This window comes from Lepisosteus platostomus, chromosome 7 (genome assembly GCF_059453375.1).
Source record: "Lepisosteus platostomus isolate fLepPlt1 chromosome 7, fLepPlt1.hap1, whole genome shotgun sequence".
Classification (NCBI taxonomy): Eukaryota; Metazoa; Chordata; class Actinopteri; order Semionotiformes; family Lepisosteidae; genus Lepisosteus; species Lepisosteus platostomus.
This window is the reverse complement of record NC_142617.1, coordinates 39,308,544-39,321,424: the sequence shown is the minus strand read 5'-3', so window position 1 is coordinate 39,321,424 and position 12,881 is coordinate 39,308,544. Positions and strand designations below refer to the sequence as shown.

The following is a 12,881-nucleotide window of genomic DNA, read 5'->3' as shown; positions in this document are numbered from 1 at the left end:
CATCCATGTTTCATACATGTGAGGTGGCATGGAAGGGAGAGCCATGTTTCAGGGTCCAGATTCCAGATTAGGATACTGTCTGTGTGGAGTTTGCATGCTGTCCCATATGCATATGGGTTTTCACAGTTACTACAAACAAGATCCACCAGTTTGTAACCTGTTCCTAAAGCCCACCCATACAGATAACTGTATTAAAGGCATACAAATAAATACAGACATAATTATGCTTATGCTAGAAAAATTACAATGGAAGATACCCATTCCTTAGTCATTTCTGTCACCATTCCACATCTGAACTCCTGCCCAAAAACAATCACACATACTGCACACACCCCTGACTCACCTGCCATCCCTGTCCCAGTCGTACACCTCCACCTTGATTGTTCTGAAAAAATGTTAAGAGATCTCTATACTGTTATCATCACTTTGCAAAATGTAATATACTGTAGGACTTCAGGAAATCACAAGACATAAAAACCAATCCACATTAATATACATGAAAAAGAACGTTATCTGTGTACTGTTAAAAAGCTAGAATAAGCATTTGATCAGTTTCAAAGCTAAATGTGATCCCTGCCATCACAGGAACTCAACAGTGTTTTCAAAAAAAGCTGGAACTGGATAAGAATAAAAAATAAAATCTGTTAGATTGCTTTTCTCCCATTCAAGAAGTAAATTAAAAATCAAAACAATTATATTTGTAATGCTCTCAAGTTACTTTTTTTACTTCCTGTGAAGTTAAATGTTATCCACAGTATGACAAAATTATAAATTATGTAATGCATTTATAAAATTAGATGTATTTTAAATATGTGTATGCAAAATTACAAATTACATATTTTTTACAAAAGCACTGAAAAAAGGCTCAAATCTCAGGGTGGTTAGATGTGGTGATAATATAATGGGGGTAAAACACCAGGCACAAAATGGATCTGACAGAAACACACCTGTATCTGCACGGTATAGCACCTATTTTATGAGACAGAGGATTTATATATGACATTTTTATGGAAAACTGGACTATCCCACTCTTTTAGAGGTTTGTTTGTGTAGGAGTCATTCCCAGCGTCAGCTCTGAGGGGCATAGCTTCAGCATGTAGTCTGAGGAAATGGAGATCTTGTGGTTGGCACCGAGGAGGAGAGATCAAAAATGTGCCCTGGCACTCCTGTCGCTCATCTCATCTCTCCGAGCCGTGGATTAAAAATAGACGCAGGCATGGTGCCACACTCACCCCCACGCACAGCAGGGGCACCGGGCCTCAGGGAACTGGCAGCAGCAGACGTGTTTGGAGTAAGAGTGCACTGCATGGCACTGAATTCCCTGCACTGCCCTGTGATCAAACACAGCCAGCAGCTCCTCTAATTAACATCTGTTTCTGTAGCCGAGTGAAGATTAAGATGGAAATATGACATTTTTTTTGTGGTTCTTCTATCCTAACCCCCTGTATCTGTGCCTATGGTCTGCAGAAATAGCACCTTTTTCAAGGGACACATAGAAGTGGAAAGATAAATTTAAAAAATCCTTGGAAGCACTTTAATGTAAACTGTAATGTCAGAAGCGGACCACAATAGAAGGACAGGTGCACTGTGGGGAATGACTTCTCTTAAAAGGACTGAGAAACATAAACTGAGTAAAATAATTATTACCAACACCTTGGCTGCAACGCTGATGAATAAGTTCTAGAAATGAGCAAAACTACCAATAAAAAATATGTATCATCATAAAAATGGGAAAGTATACATAAAAGTAAAAACCATGATAAAATCACCACCACAATACAAAATAAACTGGATATTTTGCCTGTAGATAAACTTTCCTTTCAAATCATTTACAACAGAGGGAGCAGTTGCCCAAAGAGAAAAATAAGTTCTTGGAGACGCATTCTACTCCCACTTTGTCAGGGGAAAAACAGTTCAAAAGCATTATTTTAGACTGCCTCAGCTTTTTGAAAACATTCATGAATAGGTTTGAAGGAATATAAGCAAAAGGACACAGGCAGGAGGAGCACAGCCTGCAGATGACGACGAGGTGTCCCTTTACTCGATAAACAAGGGGTGACACAAACAAGTCCAGGCCCTCCGTAACCAAGGAGACCAAACCCAGCCACTGTCGAAGGAGAAGCAGTGTGGAGTTGGAGAAGGAGTGAGGATGAAAATCTGTGCCTCAGGAGGAAGACTAAGAGTTAAATACATAAATGGGTTCTGATACAAAGTTCCTGGGGGTCCTATTTTCTTTCTAATCAGGACTAGAAATGTCGACAATCTTGATTGGTACTATGGTGATCCCCTGACCTATAATTTTCATTGTGTGAGCAAATGAGGTGGCAGGCCTGGCAAGTTCTTCCAAACACCCTCTCAGGAAGAGCTGGATTTAGCAACCGCTATTTAGCTATCAGTCAGGGCAGCACAGCTCTGCAGCTGTACATCACTCAGGCACAGAGGTGGTTGTGTTTTTTGTCTGAAGAGGAGAGGAGACTTGGATAAAAACGAGAATAGGAAGCATGTCTTTACACAAAGGAAAGTGGGAGCATTAAACAAGTTGCCAGTGTTGTTAAAGTCCATACCTTGCTTCTTTTGGGAAATGACCAGATGAGGTACTGTACTTGGATCAATTAGCTAAACAGACAGGCTGTATGGGCCAATGCATTCCTTTCAATAGTATCCTTTCTTTTCCTGAAACTAATTATACCCATTAGTACATATAGATCACAGATCACAGACAATTCTTTTGGGAAATATCACTCAACACCATCAGCATTGGTTTGGGCCATGGATCACTGCAGAGGTCAATATTGTCATAAGTGTTATAATGACACTGCTCCACAGAAATTCGAATCGGACACAGGCAAGCACTACATGTACAATCCTGCCCTCTGGTCAGGGCTTAACCTGTGATGGCCCTCGTTCTCACACACCAGGTCTCTGGTGTCTGGAGCGTCCTCTGGTGTTGTCCTGACTCTGAAGTTGTCACAAAGCATTACCCTCACAAAGCCAGAGAGCTGGAGGGTTAAAGCACAAACCGCTAAGGATTAAATTCACCCTGACATTTCCCCTGTCCTCGTCGTCGTGATTGAAGCTGACAGGGAGATGATCCTCACTTCCTCTGATTTGTGAGGGAGAGGCTAACTCCACCACGGAGCAGCTGCTGGCTCGCAGAAGAGTTTCTTCGTTAACATACTGTAAAAGCATTTCCTTGCCTGATACTGGCACGGTCCTTTTGTCTCCTCCTTTCACTCGGATTCTGTATTTCTTCAATATTCTTTCCTATCATCTCTTCCATCTGGTGTTCTGTAAACCATGGTTCTCTCAGAAGGTGACCACCTAATCTCCCACCAGCTCACATCCTGTGACTTCCAGCCAGAATTTCTCTCCTTCTCCCCTCGCCCCCTTCTCCACTCACCCAAACCTCACGACTTATCACTCAGCACTCAGACACTTTGCTAATCCAGATACAGGTGAATCGGAAACAATGATCTGTTAAGATTAGGGAGTGTATCTGCCTTCAAACATCTGTTTGCCATCAATGCCTTACTAGAGGCTTGGTGTGGAGAACAGCTGCCTGATAACAGCAAGGGCACAATGCATTCTTTTATAGCTAGGCTACATTTAAAAGCTAATCCATAAAAGCAGTGTGTGGATCCAGCTTCCCCCACTGGTACGTACTACCATACCATTGGAGACCTTTGTATGATTCCTAAGGCAAGGCTATCAGATACTCATGTGTTTGTGTCCCATCCCTTTTGTGCTTGGTGATCTGATGCTGTTGCACTGTCGTTGTGTCAAGACATTTTAACATCACAGGCCTCAGGGAATGCCTCATAATGCCTTGAAGGATAAGTGACACCTTACCTGTCATAGTCCCCATTGCACAGTGCTCGGACAGGGATGGAGAACGCCTGCCAAACAGGATTCAGTGTGTTTTTCACCACCTCCGTTTTGTGACAGATTGTAAACCTTTCAGACACAAGCAGAGAGAAACAGACAGAGTGCCATCTTAGTCACATGGCCAGACGGCTGCCAGTTACTTAGTCTAATGCCGATATCGTCACCATGTCCATGTCCAAAGCAGTCTGCTCATGAAAGGTAATAAATAAAATTGGATGCATCCATATCCCACTCCCAGTGTTCATTTCACTCTCAAAAACAGAAGTGCCAGGCCTCAGATCAGGCCATTTTGATATGGACAAATTTTTCTCTTCTTAGCTGTGCCTGGCTTTTAAAAGAGAAAAAAAAAACTTGAAATCTTGTTGCCAAGGGAATCTCTGTTACCTCTCTTTACAGACTGCATGAGAAAAACAGGGGGAAGGAAGAAAATATGTCAGTGTAGGTGACATAGGAGTGTACCAGATGTTGAAACATCTGTTCTAGCACCCTGAGCCAGATACAGGCTGCTGGGAGCTTCATTCCTCTGCTCTGACACACAAGGAGCCCATCTCATAGACAGCCAGGCTCTGATTGACAGTCACTCAGATTTCGGAAGCTTACACCACAATTGTCAGCTATTACAGTGGTAAACTACTGTGTCGAAATTTACAACAACAAACACATTATCCAGGGGGAATCATTCTTAGTGGGCATGTTTTGAACTTCTTAATTTAAAAGTCAACATTTTTGATGAAAGATGACAAGAAGCTGTGCTTGCTCTAAATAAGGTTCTGTTTTTTAGTTTGTACTTATTTGATAGAAGATATTGAGGGGTATCAATGGTTAATGTGATTAGTTTCCAAAAGCTGATTTTGCTGATTTTGTGGTCTGTTTCTTTCTAGATGTCTGACGTCAACAAATATGAGTTAAATCAATTTCCTTTTTTATTTCCCTGAATAGCTTTTCTAAGGAAGGTACTCAAAATAATTTGTACTCTTGCAGCTCAGCACTTCTAAGAAGTCCTCTTCAAGAGCTGAGAGATACGGTGAATGTGAGAAACACTACACATTGTGTCACAGAATGACTCTGACTGCGTACATTTAATCATTTAATTCATTTAATTTACAGGCTTGGTGCATGAGGACAGATCTACAGTATAAACAGTTTATTCTATAAACAATCAAATCAGTTTATTCTATAAACAATATGACTGTAAGAAAAAAAGTACTGACATTCGTGCAAATTATTGATCCAGGGGTAACAAATCAATGCTCAATAAAAAGTTAGTTAAAGTAGAACAACAGTTTGCACTTGTATCACTCTTTCATATTGTGAAAAGAATTCAGACTAGATTACTGTGTTTCCAGAGGGGTTTTGAACCTGCAGATATATATTCCTAATGTCGTTGACTTCCAGGGGCATGAATATACACTCATTTAATTCACCACCAGATAATTAAGATGCCATATGTGTTCTATTACAGATAGTAGTACCAAATTAGCTCATTAAATTGTTGTATCATGCACACAGTATGCTGTTTCTCTTCTTACTTCCATAAAGGAATAGATATACTTGTTTAATATTTTTAAACATATCATTTAAGGGCTTATGGTATTCTGTATTCTCTGTTAAACCAGAGAGAAGCTGAGCTCTCCATACAGAATACACAGTTCAGATCTACACACCTCTGGAATTCTGCTACAGCTATAAAATGGATATAAAAGCTATAAAATCCCCATTTGGTTATTATCCTCTCTCCCACCATATGCCAATCGGATCCCCACAAGGAGAGACACACCCAAATCTGACTGTGGAGTTTAACGACACACATTATTCTCACACCCTCAGGTTAAACGTGAACAAAATCACCACCTCCAGGCCAGAAACATTTTTTCACCACAGTGACTAATTTTTTCCTGCTATGGTGTAATACACACTGAGCAACACGCATACTAAACAGAGGATATAATTGGGAGTATTAGCATGTGGTAGTGGGAAGTGTGATCAGTAAAACATGGCCCATATTTAGGACATTTCTGACATCAATTTCGGTTTCAACTAGAAAAGGGCAGTAGATTACTATCCAATTGTGCATTCTTGTGAATGAGGATTTCATACTTTGTTATATGTTATAACACAACAGGTGTAATCAAACCTACTGTAAATTCTATACACTAACACAAGATTGTGCAATGTTGGAAATAGTGGTGGCAGATCTGTACTACAAAGTTAAAATTTCATGTGTGTAATTCCTTGTGAAGACATGGCTCACAAATGAAAGCTGTATTTCATGAATGTATTTTACATTTTATATTTGAGAGACAAAGAGGACCACTCTTGCCATGAAGCTTCTCATGTGCAGTTCACACCTCAGGAAATATCTTCACTAACTCCTCTGAAACAGCAGGTTGTTCTTATCTTTGCAACTACTGTATAGCAAAGTACTGAAGCCCCAAGATGCCAATGCTTTTCCCTGTGAAAGACAAGTGAAAAAACTCACGTTCCATCTTCGTTGCTTCTGTAAAACACCATGAAAGGGTCTGATTTGCCAAAGAAGTCCTTCTTGTCCAGTTTGTTGGCGCAGAACTGCATAGTGGCACTATCCTGTGGGCAAGACAGAAGTCTAAGAAAATCTCCTTGGATTACAGTGCTTTTTCTGGTTGCAAAGTCAGCATTTTCCCCTGCCACACATTGAGTATATTAAAATAAAAAAAACAAAGTGGAAAATTCAAATAAGTCTCACTTGAGGGAAGAGTACAGTTATGGGCCTGGGAATTCTTAGTCCCGGTGCAGAGAATGATGATATTAAAAACGAAATCTTTGTTTCATCTTCTGCACAATGTTATTTCATAATTGCACAGTTGAAAGGAGCAGAGTCTAGCAGAAATGAGGTGAGGGAACATAAAAAATTTATCAAAGTAAGTTAAAAATTACTTTTGCAAATAAACAGGTCAAATACATATACAGATCTCCTCTATTCTCCAGTGCATCCCTATGGCCTAGACTTGTTTCTGGGATGCGTCAAATACAGGTATATTAATTGCAGCACATTTATAAGGTACTGTAGTTGCTAGCTGCAGTCTATTATTCCTTCATTGCTTTCAAGACCAGGAGCATTAGGAAATGTCCTTCGATCTGGTGCTAGATTACCATCACAATCACCTGCACAGCACGTTAAATGCAAGAAACAAATGCTTTACAAAGAAACTGCAGAGTAATAACCGACCACAAGTGCCTTTGCCTGATACTTGGGTTAAATTATCTTGCACTTGCTTGAGTCCCAGTCTAGCAATTGTTTTTGCAAACACTGAATGTCTAGCACAGCCCATTGTGGGCAGGAGGCTCTTAAAAGCCTTAACTTGAATCTGTGTGACTGTGGTTGTTAGAACTAAAGCACATCACACAGGGTCTTTAATAAGAGCTTCAAGAAAGATCTCTTCAGTTTTCTTGTTTATTCACAGGGTATGGGGTTCATACCACACTTCATATTCACAGAGCTGCTAACATGGAGGGGTTGATACTGCACTTAATATTCACAGAGCTCCAGGGGTTTTCATTTTGGTCTGCTGCTGTCGACTGTCAGGGGAGAGCTCTGAGGACAAAGAATGATTTCAAATTCTTATATGCGGGAGTGTCCTGGTACTGGATAGCCCTAATCCAGGAAGTCTTACAAGGCACCCCAAATGACATACAAGTTCTTAAAGTGGATGTTTTTATATATACTGTACAAGTTACTAATCTAATGTGTTTTAAAAAGTATAATGTAAACATGTTATACAAAAAGATAATATTAATGCAGCTTTATTATCTGTTGTACTTACAATTTTTTTTATAATTGTACATAATACAATAGCTATCTTACTGTCAAAGCACTGTGCATAAAGCCGTTAAGCAAATTGCTCAGGCTAAGTCAGTGGCCGAACCAGGCATAAAACAGAAAACCTCCTGGTAAAATTCTTTCACCTTTACCACTGGACTACTAAGTCCCCTTGCATTATATCATTTCTTCATTTACTATATTGTGTGAATGCCTTGTAAAGTTTTTGCAGCTGGTGCTCACACTAAATAGGCACTATAAGTGTATGTACAATAAGCAATGCTGGACAGATTGGTAGGAGGACTATACTTCTCCTTACTCTGGTAAAAATGGAGATCCCGTGCCATTAAGCTGTCAGAGTCTGGTGTGACACCATCAGTACATTCAACATGTCGAGAAGAGATTGGCGATGAACGGTTGTGTGGTGATAGGGTAAGACCAAACACTGAGCTCCACTGCTCTGTCCACAGTCAGCAAATTTCTGGACTTCACTTAAGTCTCTGGCTTTGGTACTCAGAAGTGGCTACACTGATTTGAAAGCCTTTTTAACCATTTGCTAACTGCCATAATACAGTATGTGTGAATATACCGGCATTTACTTGCATTATTAAGGGCTATGGGACTTAGATTCAGTCTGATTGGATTTTCACATTATATCTTAGCTTTACAGTCAGGATTATTTATTAACTGATATTCACAGTTCAAAATGCAGTCTAATACAGACCAGAGCTTTTCAAACAGACAGAACCCTTTTAATGACAAATGCAGTTGTTCAACACACCAAAAACACACCTAAAATTACCTAAATGGGAAAGGACACAGAGAGATAGGCTCGATGAGATGAATCTCTTTAGAAAGGAAGGTGACTTTATGAATGGTATGTCCGTGTATGTTTTGGGGGTGGTGGGTGAGGTGATTCTTACACTCTAAATTCCTAAAAGGTGTCAATAAAGTCAATTTAAAGTACCACTGCAATCTCAACAATAAAGCAAGGATGCAGGGACATAACAATCACCTAGAACTAAAATTAGGTGGGACAGGTACTGTAAGTCATTCAAACAGGACAGTGAAGTTCACACTACAGCATCCCTTCATTAAGCAGCCACATACAGTAAGATACTGATGATTAGATTTTGATTGAAGGGATTGATGAACCACTGGTATTCAAATAAAAAACATGAATGGAATGGCATTGTCTAATCCCCTGATAATGAACCAGCACTTTGATTGTGTCCTTTTTGACTCTCTATTGGAATACAGAAGCGGAACAGAGCTACAGTGTGTTGTTAATGGGACTCTTAAACACATTGGCAATGAAATGCTATTTTACAGTTCTGCTACTCTAAGACCTGAGCCAGGATTCCCAACACACTATCAATGCCAAGTTCCTTTTCACTCACATTCATCAGCCTTTAATTGGACCAATTCACGCTTCTGCACAAAGTGTTTTTATGAAGGCTACATGAGACTCTTTCAGTCCGCTCCTTTGCAGGAATTTCCTACAACCAGCTTCTTGAACATCAAAATAATTTGGTTCTTGTTGGAATATGTTGGAACCACATGCTGAGCGTGACTGGACTGACCCACAGCCTGCTTTAAAAGTGCACATTCCCCACATGCCAAAAAAGGCAAAAATATGCCAATCAGAGCTTTTGAAGCCAGTTGTTTGGGGTCGTCTACAGTTAAGCATGTTGCTCAGCAGGCTGACATTCTGTCTGCTTATCAGGAAGGAGGGGATGTGTGTTCTTAGCAGCCCTGGCTCAGGACGGCTTAGCCAAGAGGGACAGATATTGCCTCTCATCTCCATATATCCTGCTGGCAAATATCTTGTGTATCTGCTGGTAGAAGAAAAAACAAAAGCTTTAAAGCAGGCAATAAAAAAGCTGCTAGCCTGACCAATTCCATGCCCGAATAAGACTGGAGAGAGAGAAAATAAATCCATTGATCCTGCCATGTTTATTTAATCTTAAAAAAACATCCCCGACAACTTCATTTTCATGAATATTACAGTTTAATAACTCCGATGGCATAATGCGCCACTGGTTGCCTCCGTCTTGTTTGAACTAGTGTAATCTGGCATCAGGCGAAAATTAAGGGGATAAACAGGCCTCCTGCAGATTGGACAATGAGAGAGTTTTAGCTGCTGCTGCTTGAACCCAGGGCACTGCATGCTTAGAACTGAGGAAAGCAGCAGGTCAATCATTTAAACACTAATTGTGCCTTGATAGCTCAAGCATAGGATGTTTCCTTGACTGTGCCCCCAGAGCTCCTCTCATCTGATTTGGACTCCTCTTGCGAAGGTCCTCTTTTCATTTAGCATTTTTTTTCTTCCACATTTCTAATACCTCAAAATACCAGTTATCTGAAGTAATGTTCTCTATGTAGCGCCTGAGTGCATTTCGAAAAAAGGCCATTTTTATGTGTTACTCATAAATACGTGCTGTCTCGCGGAGCAATCTGACACACAAGCAAATATTACCATTCAAGCAGGAGAAACTACAAGTAAAGTAAACAATAAGTTTTGCCTCTGTAGGATGTATCTCGAATAGCAGTTTTCCAAACAATGAAGGGGGTGCTGCAGTGAATTGGTTCATTTGTGGGCTTTATTTCCACCTCTGGTGGCTGAATGAGTAACAAGAGGAAATAAAGGTTCATGCAGAGGAGCTGTGGTTCTCTAACAGATGCCTCTACAAGCCTGCAGATCACATGGCAAGTCTCTGGAGAGGCTGTTTCAGCAGAAGTTGAGACACTCCCCTAGCTAGAGATAACCGGGATTCTGTAACGATAGCTCTCAGTTCACAAAGATGCAGCTTTGGGAATCCTGGCCATGACACAGGGTTAAGATCACGGCACCTGGATCACAGAGCCAAGCCTGAGCTTTCCTAGCTCAGCCATTTAGGATCCTCCACTGCACCCTGTTAGGAAGAATCCGAGCTGTGGGTACTTTCCAGAAATAGAGAAATCGCTGTGTTGGTTCAATTTTATGCTTCCTGCAAAAAAATCTTCACATGGCGAACGTCTAAACTTCCATTGTTGTCCATCATCAGTTTTCACGATACTTTGATCACGTAATGACTTTGCTAACATGCTTCACTATTCTGCCCCATGCGGTACTGAAATTTTTCCGTGCCCCTTTACCACGCCATCTGAAAGTGAGCGTGACTTAAGGGCACTGTCTGCTTGTTACAGGGTCAAAGGGTGGGGAGAAGCATATAGCGAAAAGGGTTTAATCTGAGGCACAGTCATTGGAACATCTGTCTGTTTTTTTGTAGGTAGATTTCCACCTGATTAGTGTGGCGGATGTCTTAGTACAATAGGCCCATTTTTATCTGCACAGACCAAAAAACAGACAACTCCCATGAAACCATGGCTCATGCTAACTGGTGTTTGTTATTTCTTTAATCAATAGGCAACAGGATCAGGCTGAACTGTCAGCGTTTCTACTGGTCAATGGTTAAGTTTAGAGAGTTGCAAATGATCAATAGACTAGCAGAAGCCTTGTACGCAGGTGGGTAATTTAAACAATGTCTATATTTCTGGAATCAATTTTAAAATTATAGCTGTACTGGGATGCTTGTTTGCTCCTACCTGAACGTTTTTTTTAAACTGTACTGCTCCTTTCCTTGAAACACTGGAAACCTAACTTTGTAAAATGGACAGTGAAAAATACGCCAGTGAAACAGATAGATATAGACAGTGTACAGTATAAATCTTTCAGGGAACACCTGTTAGTTTCGTTCATGTAAACGATGTTGTTATGAATTATGGGGATGTGAATATTAATTAGCTCAGTTATTAAATTAGAATTAGCTTTTCACAGTGTTAAAATTCACATCCTTTTAATAAGACTTCTAGTTCTACTTGATATCCATCTGTCTATATAGAATGTTGAAATTGGTAAAAAAAAAAATCACACAGCAGAATAAGTTACAAATTGGATAATGTATCTCACTTAAACATTTTTAGTAATGTAATACTGTTATCATAATAGACTTGCATAGTATAAATGTGACTTTGGTCTGTGCAATGCTACTGAGATTACATTAAATAACTACATGAAAGGATTTCTGTAAATTTTTAAGAAGTCCTATCCTGTCTGTAAAACTCTGATGTTTTCTATTTCGGGAGGGGTATGCTTTTCGAGGGCACTAACCTGCCTGTTGGTCGTCCGTTACCCTTTCTAAATCTGTTATATACAGTATGAAGGTCCTAGCTGTTTTAGTTCAGTGGTATGCATGGCACAGGAAGTTAAGACTTTATTCTTCACAACCAATGATAAAACATACAGTATTTAAAAAGGCACAAAGAACATTTCATGAGAGATGCCCCTGTTTCACAGTTGAAATGATCCCTGAAATGTCCAACAGTGTTTGCAATAAAGTCTTTTTATAACATCCGCCATACAGTACAACAGCTGCAGAATCAGATTAAGGTACGCCAGTGCTAGGCAACCAGAAAAAAAAACAGATCTGCTGAAAATCAAAATAAATGTTTTTTAAAGAAATTACAGGTTTAAAGTGCAGAGTTTACAGCTCTTATTACAACTGAAACACTGATAGGCTGCAACAAGACAAAATAGTTTATTTACAAAGCTACAATCCTAAAATGGAGAGAAAAAAAATCTTCTCTCAGGTGGGAGATATGTTTTTTTTTAGCTGCAATCTCTCTCTGCACTTGTGCAAAGTATCCCCAGCCTGTTGCAGAGCTGGTAGCCTGTCGTCAAAATTCACTAGGAAGCACGCATCAACAATGAGTGACATATCCTGATTTTGACCACAGCTGCATTAATGGGTCATTAGGCTGGCACCTCTTGAAGAGTTTAAATAGTTTGGCCTCACACTGGCCCCGTCTGGAATGTACAGGTACTGTGCCCACTGGAGAAATGGCTGGAGTCAGAGATGAGAAATTGGTTCATGGCTATTCTGTTGGCACCAAACAAGAGAAATCCCACAGGAAAGTGTGATTCCAGCAGCGTGAGAGAGGAAGTGGCCCCATGACTCAGAGCAGACCTGCCTGAGCTCAGGTACAGACCCCTGTCAGCCCGCCAGTGCCCAGTGAGTTAACTGAGCCCAGCAGCACTCCCACGATGAGGGGCCCTCCAACACTGACTGATTTGGCAGCTCTCTCCTGCAAGGTTCATTCCATAAGGTAAAGTGGAACGGTGCTGATGACACACTGTCTACTTCTCTTCGATCTCAAG

At 40.4% G+C, this 12,881-nt stretch overlaps 1 protein-coding gene across 2 annotated transcripts in view; it reads right to left on the bottom strand.

Annotated features, from left to right (window-relative positions):
* Positions 1–12,881, bottom strand: part of cpne5b (copine Vb) — a 132,736-nt gene that overhangs the window by 44,741 nt on the left and 75,114 nt on the right. For both annotated transcript variants that reach the window (XM_088640193.1, XM_088640194.1), the window contains 3 exons: positions 6,365–6,468; positions 3,850–3,954; positions 344–385 (listed from right to left, as the gene is read on the bottom strand). In XM_088640193.1, coding sequence (XP_088496319.1) covers positions 344–385; positions 3,850–3,954; positions 6,365–6,468 — 251 coding nt within the window. The remainder of the gene's footprint in view (positions 1–343; positions 386–3,849; positions 3,955–6,364; positions 6,469–12,881) is intronic.